This window comes from Babylonia areolata, chromosome 12 (genome assembly GCF_041734735.1).
Source record: "Babylonia areolata isolate BAREFJ2019XMU chromosome 12, ASM4173473v1, whole genome shotgun sequence".
NCBI lineage: Eukaryota > Metazoa > Mollusca > Gastropoda > Neogastropoda > Buccinidae > Babylonia > Babylonia areolata.
In genome coordinates, this window is record NC_134887.1 from 22,242,860 (window position 1) to 22,255,359 (window position 12,500).

General features: G+C 42.9%; 1 protein-coding gene across 1 annotated transcript in view; it reads left to right on the forward strand.

The window, feature by feature from the left end:
* Positions 1-12,500, forward strand: part of LOC143287865 (SCO-spondin-like) — a 104,417-nt gene that overhangs the window by 61,601 nt on the left and 30,316 nt on the right. Inside the window, exons 33-38 of the mRNA XM_076596102.1 lie at positions 676-799; positions 2,112-2,192; positions 3,792-4,009; positions 7,510-7,654; positions 9,696-9,737; positions 10,513-10,557. Coding sequence (XP_076452217.1) covers positions 676-799; positions 2,112-2,192; positions 3,792-4,009; positions 7,510-7,654; positions 9,696-9,737; positions 10,513-10,557 — 655 coding nt within the window. The remainder of the gene's footprint in view (positions 1-675; positions 800-2,111; positions 2,193-3,791; positions 4,010-7,509; positions 7,655-9,695; positions 9,738-10,512; positions 10,558-12,500) is intronic.

Sequence of the window (12,500 nt, forward strand, 5' to 3'; positions counted from 1 at the left end):
CTATTGCGAACATTCTCCAAGGCTATTTACACCTAGCTCCTATCATATGAGACCAAATTACTAATGTAATGAGATGTGAAAATCGTGGTACGTGCCACTTTGTTGTTCAACAGTTTATCATAGTGTGCACTACAAATAATGTTACATGCACATGATTTGGTGGTTTCAAAGATTTGTTTTAGCAACAGAAAATAAGAATCATAACTAATAGCAAATTTATTCAACGTAGATTTAGAAAAAGAATAGCAAACTTATTCCACGTAGATTTAGAAAAAGAACAGCAAACTTATTCAACGTAGATTTAGAAAAAGAATGGCAAACTTATTCAACGTAGATTTAGAAAAAGAATGGCAAACTTATTCAACGTAGATTTAGAAAAAGAAAAAAAAACCCAACAAACTATCACCACATGTAGAAAATATATATATACATATTCATACACACACAAACACACACACATGTGTTTTAGCCAGTATATGTATGTGTGTATGTATATGTGTATGCGTATATGTGTGTGTGTGTGCGCGCGCGCGCGCGCGCGCGCGCGTGTGTGTGTGTGTGTGTGTGTGTGACAGGCGATGAATTCGTGCATTGTTTATAAATGTGGAATATATGTTCGTTCAGTTGCGCGTAATCATGAAGTGGTGTCGTCATCATTTTGTTTTGTGTTTCCAGGAGATGATGCCAAACCCAGGAGGGGCCATCTCTCTGACCTTCCAGAATGAATTTGCCAGTATTGTTCTCACCACTGATGGCAAGTTGTCTGAGCTCAGGATCAAGGCATGCTACGAACCTACAGGTAACATACACTCGCCTTTTGCCCCTTTCTAACTGAATGATAAAAAGTAAGAACAAAATCTATTAGGTTGAGGATGCGCTTCCAAGATTTTGATGTGTAAAACTGCGACGGATTTCAGTCTGCTGCACATGGCCCTTTGCTCATGTCTGCTGTTTGCGGCAAGAGAAAATAATCGTATCGTCGGATCCGCTGTCTTTTAAAAAAAATCATTTATTGATGTTGGAAGTAAAGGCCTCACTTCTGGGTAATTTTCTTCTAGGGAATGTGTTGCGAGTGAAAAAGTACCAGATGTACTGCTAGCGGTGAGTTCACTCGTTTTCCCCCGAGATAATGCTCATTCGGTCCTGGATGGCAGTTGCATCCCCGATTCGTGTTAAGATGGACTCATGAGCGGTTCGTAAGCATTAAACAATAGTTTCGTGATTTTTGGTTGTCTGTGGATATTACTCAGCGCTAAGAATGAAATCCTCACGTTGTATTTCCCAATTTGAAACATTTATTCAATAAACGATTATTGAAAATGTTAATTAATATTTCTTTCGTTCCTTCTTTGTTGTTGTATTGCCAACTTAAGATCAGTTGGTCTGCGTTCACAAATTTTGGCATGCATCGTTTTCTACGACGACGAAAGTTTTGGGAGAGTTCCGAGTTCCCATCCACCGACCATTACCTGGCGGCTGAGGAAACCGAAAGCAAAAAGACAGAGAAACAAAAGCCACTCCACTCCTCGGGCGAAAAAAGAAGGGCACGCTACTTGGGCACAGAATGCACTGCATAGATGGTACAGAGCCAACACGTCTGTATAGTTCTGTTTTCTTTGTGTAGAGAGCAGCTGCATTTCTGGATCCACAACACGTCTGTGTATTACTGTTCTCTTTGTGTAGAGAGCAGCTGTATTACTGTATCCACAACACGTCTGTATATATCTGTTCTCTTTGTGTGGAGAGCAGCTGTATTACTGGATCCACAACACGTCTGTATATTTCTGTTCTCTTTGTGTGGAGAGCAGCTGTATTACTGGGTCCACAACACGTCTGTATATTTCTGTTCTCTTTGTGTGGAGAGCAGCTGTATTACTGGGTCCACAACACGTCTGTATATTTCTGTTCTCTTTGTGTGGAGAGCAGCTGTATTACTGGGTCCACGCCCAAAGACATGAAGGAAAAATAACCTTTGTATGTTCCAGACTTCCTGCCTTTCGTTCATTATAGCCCATATCTCCTGGGCCTGTGCATTGTTATTGACACCGCTCTTTTATTGGAATTTACAGCATAAAAGTGACAACTTCCATTGTTTCTGAATAATGTTACAGAAGAGATGACTACAGTGCCAGTTACTCCGACAGAAACTACATTCGGAACACAGCCAACAACAGTGACAGAGATCACCACAGGTAGCATTTGTTTACATTTACTGAATGTTGATTCGGCTTGTGAGCTCCCAACACACACACACACACACACACACACACACACACACACACACACACACTCACTCACTCACTCACAGGCACAACACACAAAGACACAAAAACAGACACAGGGGCACGACACACACACACTGACACACACAAGCACAACACACAGACACACAGAGACGCAGACACTGACACAGACACACAGAGATACAGACACAGACACAGGCAGACACAGACAGACAGACACAGACAGACAGACAGACACACACACACACACACACACAAACACACACGCACGCACGCACGCACACACACACACACGTACACACACACACACACACACACACACACACACACATACATACACAGAAGCACAACACGCACACCACACAGAAACCGACAGACAAACAGACTGATACGAACACGCGCACACACACACACACACACACACACACACACACACATCAAGCATAAGAATTGGCATTTGAGAATGGTGTCGTTCTGGTGATGTCACTGTAGTATTAGATAGACCCCCTTCCCTCATTTTCTGGGGATTGTTTTCCTTGTTGGCAGTATCACCTGCAAACACACATGTACAACACAAGCAACTCATTTTTCATATCTAATGTATCCAAACAGCTGCAGACATTCCATCGTTAATCGAGAAAGAATACTAAATACAGACAGGTAAAGATGAATCAAACTATTTACAGTTGTCTGTTGTTTTTAATATTTTGTCTCGATTAACGATGGAATGTCTGCAGCTGTTTGGATATATTTGATATGAAAAATGAGTTACTTTGGGGATCTGGGTTTTCCTTTTATAGTTTGTCAACAAAGTCACTGTGTTAAAGAAATATTGCCTATTTATTTTTATTTTTGTCCAGGCATGTACTTTTCATAACCCTGGTTCGTGTGACCGTGTGTGTTTGATTGGGTTGTGAAGAACAAGTACCTTTCAGATGAGAACATAACGTGAACTGCAATTGTCAAAGTTGCTGCTCAGAAACTAATTGTACACATTTTCTGGGCCGTTGTTGCTGTGGTTTAGATGGGAATGCCTCTCTTTGGCTGACAGCCGGGAGCAAGCAGCGAGCCTGACCAGCACTTCACAGTGTGAAACAGTTGCAGTTACTGTGATGCGGACCTCAATTTTGGAATGAATGGAGTGGCTGAAATAAATACTCTTTTTATAGGAATTTTTATCGCGGCCCAGCCAGTCCCCAAGCGCTAATCTGGTTTTAGAATTTAGAAGTTAAACCAGGACTGATTTGCCTTCCTTTTGGAAAACGAAGACATCAGGGTCCATATACACACTGACAGTTTCAGTCTCCACCCTCTCAAGAGGCCACGCCGCAACAAAAGGCAACAGAAACAAACGTCCCTGATTTTTCAGTGTTGTGTTATCGCCCGTTAGGTACTATACAGGCGGCTGACCACTACAGTGAAGTGGTGCCAGGCAGAGTAGGAAATTCATAAGGCCCGTTTTCCCGTGCTTGTGTTCGGAACGTTTCTGCTCCTTGAAAATTAATTTTTCACAGAAGTGGCTCATGACTAATGTGTGTGTCTTTGTAGGCGGGGAGTGTGAGGAGCCGATTGCCAGTGTCGTGTCGGTAACCCCCGAGAATGGACAGGAAAACATGGTGTCTGTGTACCTCACCACCAACGAGGACAGACTGCTGCTGGATATTGAGATGCGAAAGCCCTATGTGGCGGGCGCCATTACCAAAGTTGTTCTGGAATTCAGCAATGCGGTTAAGGCCACCCTGCAGCAAAATGGAGCTCAGCTTGCCGTACGTTTTCTGGTCTCTTGTTAATAATATGCTTTCCTCTCTCTGTGTTTCTCGGTCTCTTTCTCTGTCTCGGTCTCTGTCTGCCTGCCTATCTGTCGGTCTGTCTGCCTGTCTGTGTGTCTGTCTTTCTCTCCTTGTTTAAAGCCACAGCACCACAGCACACCACACCACACCACACTAAACCACACCACACCACCACACCATACACCACACCACACCACATTTCACCCACGCCAACATCATTTATATTGCAATCTCGAACAGGGATTCTGTGATTGATACGAGATGCATGTTTTAGGGTCTCTGTAAGGAGTACATAGAGTAGGGTTGTTCAGACCGAAAAGGTCCCGCCCCTTCCTTCCATCTCATGCACACTGGTAGCTGTCCACAAAGGTTCCCCGCTAAATGTGTATTTGTCTTCGTTTTTTTCAGAGGGGGGGGGGCTCCTCTTATTTTCGTATTTTTCCCACTGCCTTTTTTTCTTCTTCTTTCCTTTCTTTGATGGGACTTGCAACTTCCTAATTTTCCCACTTTCTTTTTTTTCATTTTCTCTGTCTCTGTCTGTCTTCCTTTCTTCTCCGTAATTACATTTCCATCTACGCACAATTCTTTGTCCGCTTCTGTAGTCATGGACATAACTTTGTGTGCACGATTTTGGTGTTGAACGAACGTTTGTGCTTTTTTCTCTTTTTTACCATTGCCTTAGTGTCTTTATTTCTCTGTTTGCCTGTTTGTCTCCAGCTCTGTCTCTTTCTCTCTTGTCTTTCACTCCCAAGTCACCACTTTTTATGGACAAAGTGTATATTAAAGAAGGAAGGGAAAAACATAAGAAGGTAGTAGTTTGATGTACAGAGAAGCGTGCAGATAAATAAGCAAATGTCATCAATATGCACCAAAAATGATCGAGCAAATAGACATATATCTAAGTTTCTGGCTTGGCAATTCTAAGATTAATTTCTTTTTCAAAGATAAATTGTAATGGGATAATTGTAGATTTAACATGCAAATGTTGCTAACTGACATTACATGATTAAAATATGTATATCTACCCTGAATGCAGTTGCTGCTTTTATACTAAACAGTATGTTAGTAACAGATAATAGTAAATCAACTTTCGTTTCAATAGATATTATGTGTTCTACGAGTTTTCAAAATATGTTTACAACTAGACAGCCGAAGAAAAAGTGTTAAATAAAAATCACTATATCACGATAATATGAACATTTATTTCCCTTTACTTTCATTGTATTTAATATAGATATAATATTTTAAGGCTAAATGTTGTGTAATATTTCCAATATAGGACACTCATCCTTGTTTCTTTGGAAGCGTTTGGCTTTTGCCTACACGACATCGCTCGTTAGAACAGGAACAAGTCTCCTGCCTGAACCAGCAGATGAATCAGGACAGTCGGTAACAAGGCTGTCATACTTCTTGAAGATGTCTCAATGCTTCAGACAGCAAGGCTGTCATACTTCTTGAAGATGTCTCAATGCTTCAGACAGCAAGGCTGTCATACTTCTTGAAGATGTCTCAATGCTTCAGAAAGCAAAGCTGTCATACTTCTTAAAGATGTCTCAATGCTTCAGACAGCAAGGCTGTCATGCTTCTTGCAGATGTCTCAATGCTTATGACAGCCCTACTTCTTGAAAATGTCTCAATGCTTCAGAGAGCAGGGCTGTCATGCTTCTTGCAGATGTCTTAGTGCTTCAGACATCAAGGCTGTCATGCTTCTTGTAGATGTCTCAGTGCTTCAGACAGCAAGGCTGTCATACTTCTTGAAGATGTCTCAATGCTTCAGACAGCAAGGCTGTCATGCTTCTTGCAGATGTCTCAGTGCTTCAGACAGCAAGGCTGTCATGCTTCTTGCAGATGTCTCAGTGCTTCAGACAGCAAGGCTGTCAATCTTCTTGAAGATGTCTCAGTGCTTCAGACAGCAAGGCTGTCATGCTTCTTGCAGATATCTCAATGCTTAGACATCAAGGCTGTCATGCTTCTTGAAGATGTCTGTGCTTCAGACATCAAGGCTGTCATGCTTCTTGAAGATGTCTGTGCTTCAGACATCAAGGCTGTCATGCTTCTTGTAGATGTCTCAATGCTTCAGACAGCAAGGCTGTCATGCTTCTTGCAGATGTCTGTGCTTCAGACATCAAGGCTGTCATGCTTCTTGCAGATGTCTGTGCTTCAGACATCAAGGCTGTCATGCTTCTTGCAGATGTCTGTGCTTCAGACATCAAGGCTGTCATGCTTCTTGCAGATGTCTGTGCTTCAGACATCAAGGCTGTCATGCTTCTTGCAGATGTCTGTGCTTCAGACATCAAGGCTGTCATGCTTCTTGCAGATGTATGTGCTTCAGACATCAAGGCTGTCATGCTTCTTGCAGATGTCTGTGCTTCAGACATCAAGGCTGTCATGCTTCTTGAAGATGTCTGTTCTTCAGACAGTAATGCTTCTTGAAGATGTCTCAGTGCTTCAGACAGCAAGGCTGTCATGTTTCTTGCAGATATCTCAATGCTTCAGACAGCAAGGCTGTCATGCTTCTTGAAGATGTCTCAGTGCTTCAGACAGTAAGGTTGTTATGCTTCTTGAAGATGTCTCAGTGCTTCACACAACAAGCAGTTATGCTGCTTGAAGATGTCTCAGTTGATCAGGCAGCACACTGACATGATTAGGGTCTCCCGCTTCTTGGAACCGTGCGTTATCAGTTCATGCTGTTCTACTGTCCATATCTTGTTGGCCCCTTCTTTCTTTTAGCTCTCATAGGCATCAGTAAAACTCCCCTTCTCCGGCCCTTTCCAGTCGCATTGTTTGTTTCTTTCCCTTTCTCCTATTTTCCCAGCTTTTGTGGTCTGGCACTGGGACATTAAGCATATAAGGGTTTTTACGCACTGTTAGCTATTCCACTCATTAGTAGAGCTGGGCTGTTAAGTGGCTGAGGAGCTCCGTTCGATCTCACCATCCTGTTTGTCAGTCGTGTGATATGTCGGTGAGAGGGAAACGTTTTTATTCCGACTCACTTTTTTTCTGGAACTTTTTGTCCACTTGCATCGAAGGTTCTTTTCTTTCTGAAGGGACTTAATACAGTCAATTAGGTGCGCTTATGTCATGATAATTAATTACGGCAAGGGTTTTTAAGTTGCACAAAACAGTAAAATAGACCCCCCCCCCAAAAAAAAAAAAAAAAAAAAAAAGAAAGAAAGAAAACTAAGAACGAAGTTGACCACACACGCTATCAGTAACACTTCTCTCCCTGTTTTTCTGTAGAAAGGAACTCAACTCAGCTGACCTGTCAGCTTAGGGAAACGTCCATTGTCAGCACTCGTGTGGGTGTTCTAGCTTGAGATTTTCCACCTGTATTTTGTATTGGTTTTAGCCCATAAGCGCCGATACACTCAGTGTGCTAAAGACACTCGTGGCCGGGCTAGTATTCAGTAAAAAAAAAAAGAGAAGTGTTTTGATACAGAAAAATACTTTCTTTTTTTCAAATATTTTGTTTACAGGAGACTGACCTGGAAGATTCTTCTAATGTTCTTACGATTTCGTCTCCGGCACCGTTCGACCTGCCTTTAACCGTCATTTTGGACAGGAGAAATGAAAATGAAATCATCAGCGCTAAGGTCACTCAGATCTTGGGCTGCTATGAAGGTGGGTGGGCTGAAACTGACTTCGACACTGTATAAAGCTACTGAAACCAGGTGCTGCAGTGCCATCTTGCTGTGTCTGTCTGTTCCTCTCTCTGTCTGTCTGTCTGCTTGTCTGTGAGTGTTTGTGTGTGTGTGTGTGTGTGTGTGTGTGTGTGTGTGTGTGTGTGAGGGGCATAATGCCACCGATTTTTTGCTCAGTATTTCATTCCACAAAACTGAGTGATGTAACGTGTGTGTCGGTGTCTGTGTTTATATTGAGTGTCCCCCAAAAAGTAAACCGCTTTTTGACAAGTATTTTCTCAGTGATAGAGAAACCGAATTCATTGAACATTATGACACAGTAACCCCAGGGTATCATCAACAACTCTGCAAAATATCTAAAAGTTCGGATTCAAATCATGGTAGTATTGTCAAATTCAAAACAGCATGTCAAAAAATCCATTTTCAGAGCAGTGAGTGTGACCTTCATCATGTTCATGCCAGCTGCCAGGTGTTGGCATCTGTTAATCAGTGTCAGTCTAAAAATAGCCTGTCTGGGTGTCAAGTCTATTGATTTTTTTAATTGTCGTCTGTATCCAAAATCAGTTCTGTCCAAAGTTTTAGATTGGAAGGATCAACTATGCCTTTGAGTGAAAGTGATAAGGTTACCATTGAAAACTGTTTCAAGGAGAAAGGCTGGGGTGGAAGAAGGATCGTAAAGGAATTTCCAGGCAAGGGGTGGAGTCATGTCACTGTAAATGGACTTATCGCTAAAATACGCACTACAGGGTCAGTAGCACGTAAAATTAGCAGTGGGAGACCCAAGACTGCATATTCGGAGAAGAACAAGTACCGTGTTGAGGAAGTGATTCAGTCCCTGGAGGAGAACCCAAACTTGCAGCGATTTACAAGTGAGGAAGTCTTCTGTGCAAAGAATGGCGAAAGTACTGGAGCTGAAGCCCTTCAAGAGGATACGGCATCAAGGAGGGACGAAAATGTTAGAGGGAAAAGAAAAACTCGCTGCCGTAACTTGAATGACCGCTACTCAGCCACTGATGTGAAAAGGATCATTTTCACAAAGGAGAAAGCATTTACGTTAGAGATAGCTAAAAATCGCCAAAACAATCGCGTTTATGGGAAACGGAAGCGAGAAATTCAGCCATCTCGCCTCTATCACGAGACTTCTAGATTTTCAAAAAAGATAATGGTTTCAGCTGGAGTACCCTGGAAAGAAAAAACAAACATTCATTTATTGACGCTGATAGAGCCAAAGTTAATAGTGAAAGCTACATTCAGTTATTGGATGACAATCTTCTCCCGGATTGTCGACGTCTTTATCCAAGAAACAATTACGTGTTTCAGCAAGATGGGGCTCCTTCACACACAAGTAGGGTAACCCAGGCCCATCTGGAGGAGGCTGCACCAGAATTCATCAAGAAGGATGAATGGCCTCCACAAAGTCCTGACTGCAACCCAATGGATTATGCCACATGGGACTCTCTGAAGGAGAAAGTTTACCGGGGAGTGAGAGATAAATTGACCGAGCAGGCGTTAAAGGACAGGATACTTATGTTATGGGAGGAGATATCGGTGGAAGAAATACGTAAAAGCATTTCTGCTTGGAAGAAACGGCTTCGTTTAATCGTGGAGGAAGATGGAGGCCACATTGAGCATAAACTGAAATAAGTGAGTTTTCCTCTGATATTGGATTTTTTTGATATGCTGTTTTGAATTTGACAATACTCGCATAATTTGTGTCCGAACTTTTAGATATTTTGTAACTAAGGTTACTGTGTGAAAATTTTCAATGAATTCGGTTTCCCTATCACTGAGAAAATATTTGTCAAAAAGTGGTTCACTGTTTTTGGGACACCCGATGTATGTATGTATGTGTATGTCCGCGCGCTCGACCAGTATAACAGAACCCGCAGATGTCATCCAAGAACTATAATATCTGTGTGTGTTTGTGCGTGCCTGCGTGCATATGGTATGTGTGTGTGTGTGTGTGTGTGTGTGTGTGTGTGTGTGTGTGTGTGTGTGTGTGTGTGTGTGTGTGTGTGTAGAAACCACAATTGCGACTACAACGCCAGGACCAGTGACACAAGGTAAGTGATCTATGTTGGCGTATTCCATCGGTCAGCAGTAACCTCTCTCTGTGTCTCTCTCTGTCTCCCTGTCTCTGTCTCTGTCTCTCTCTCTCTGTTAATACTTTATGTCATGAAGCCCAAGAAAACGAGGTGCACTTTGTTCTTTGCTGCCCAGCACTAAAACATATACGTCAAATGTTCAAGTTGAATTTGTTAATGTCGTCAAGCAGTAGGTAAATATCCCTTAACTTAAAAAGTTATCATTCCAATAATGAAATTCTGGATCCACATAACACAGGGATGAGCAAATTAGTATATTAAACTTGTGTATGACGATATGCTTACAGAGAAAACAAAACAACGAACATGAATCACATTTGTTAGAATTATATTACAGAATCCTGGTTTCCGACACGCTTTGAATAATCAGTCCACATTCAATATTCACAGACCTTGCCACGTTATAATGAATAAACTGGAATATTGGAATGGAAGCAAATATGGGTGGGGGTGGGGGAGGTGGAGTTACTGTTTGTATATATTTAAAAAAGAGTGTTTTATACCGTATATGTTTTTATAAAATGTAGGTGTTTTCATTCCTACATGTCGTTTGCTTGTGTTTACATATGAATTTTAATGTATGCTTCAAACAGCAACTTCCCAATGAGACGGATTCATAAAATAGCACTACGCGCTGTTTGAACACATTTCACTGTATGAATACTAGAGTGTTGCTGTGGTGCTTTGTTCTGGCACCGACATTCATATTACGTGTTCATTATGGTGCTTTCAGAGACAACGATTAGACTGACCACGACAGAGATCCCGGAATCCACAAGTAAGTTGTATGTTATTGCCATGAAGGGTTTGGTCTGCGAATGTACTTTTGAAAGTCAAAACCGTGAACTTGTTTCAAGGATTTCAAGTTAAAATTGATACAAGTGGAAACGATAGCAACGATTATAATATAAAGAATATGTGGTCTGACCGACTGACTGCTGCCATAAAGAGAACGAAAACAAAACAAAAACAAACAACAAACAGCAGCAGCAACAACAAAAACAACTTCACAGTGCATTGCATGTTTTTGATGCCTTGATGCTTTAAACCTTTAAGCAAAACCAGGAAACGAAAAACAAACAATAAAAGAAGAAGAAAGAAGGAAAGAAAGAGGCGGGGGAGGGGGAATCTAGATTACCTTGTGATGATATTGTGTAAGATTGTGCCAAACAATGTTTCATTCAGTGAACTAGAGACTGAATAAATACAAAAATTGGCAAAAAACATTTATAATGATAAAATATTTGTTTTGTTGCTTTCAGAATTGTACCATACACATAACCCTTGCAGCGAAAATCATATTGTTTTTCTTCTTCTCTTCCGCGTTCCCTGGCCACGCCAGTTTTCAGTCCGGTCAGGATAGCGAAGTCCGCGGTCCGTCGCAGGGACCCCGCCAGTTCCCACAGTTTCTCCTGGAGCTCCACTGAGCTGGGCCATGCCTGGCGTCTCAGAGCATCGAAGGTGGGGCAGGACTGCAGGATATGGGAGGGGGTCTGTGGGCCTGTGCCACAAGGGCACTGGTCAGTTTGTGATATCTTCAGACATTGGAGGTGGGAGAGGAGCTGACAGTGTCCCGTTCGCAGTCGGAAGGTTGTGACCTGTGGCGCTCTGTCCAGCTCATGGTTGCCGTCTTTTTCGTCTTTCGGCCCGATGTCCAGACGTTGGTGCCACGCTTTTCTGAAGCTGTCTCTCAATATCGGTGGACTAGCTGCTCTAATTTGCTGCCTGCCTTGGATAGGCGGTCCGCCTGTTTGAGGAGATTAAGTTCTTGCCTGATGTCACTTAAGATCTGGTCTCCTCCTGGCGCCTGGAGACTCTGCAGGGTAGACTTGCAGTCAGTCAGGAACACTGTGTTGGTGGGTAGTGTGTCTTTCTGGCTGAAAGTCTGGGCTGCGAATAGCGGGGCACAGGCCTCAGCACGGAAGTTGGTGGACAGGGTGCCTATAGCCACTGACTTGCCGATGGTTTTGCTGTCAGGGAATCTGATATACACCCCACTTCCTCTGTTCTTCACCACCTCGTTAGCAGACCCATCTGTGTATGCTCTGCATCGGGAGGGTATTTGGTGCTTAGTGCTTCCAGAGTCAGCGACTTTAGTTCAGCTGCTATATGGTACTCCTTACTCTAGACACCTGGGATGTTGAGCATGATGGCTGGGGTGTCTGCCTGCCAGTCCTCATAGTCTTGGAGGGATTCATTTGGCTGGTTCGTTGCCGACAGAGGATGGTGGTGTTTCCTCTCAAGGGCCTTGATGAGGTGGTTTGGGCTCTGTCGCTTCAGTCGGTTCTTTGTGGGGGCTCTCAGTTTGGGGAGAATGGGGTGTGAAGGGAGTCTCTTCATTTTTTTCATTTTGCCTCAGGAGTTTTTCTTGTCTCCTTTCTTCTAGTGAAAGGAGGCCGGCTGTTTTCTCCATTGCTGACACTGGAGTGGTTTTCATGCCGCCTGTGATGAGTCTGAGGCTAGCATTCTGTGTCTTGGTCAGGCTGTCGAGGTTGGTCTTAGCAGCAGTTGACCAGGCATTGGCGGCATATTCCAATGGGGGTCTGACTGTTGCGGTATTCACTGTTTTTAGTATTTTTGTGTTGGCCCCTCATTTTGTTTCTGCCAGCTTCTTCATCAGGGCCATTTCCTGAGGCTTCTGCTGTGTATGGAGCTGATTTGAGGGGTCCAGGTGAGCTTTCTGTCCAGCTTCACTCCTAGGTAGGTTGGGGTGCCTTGCTG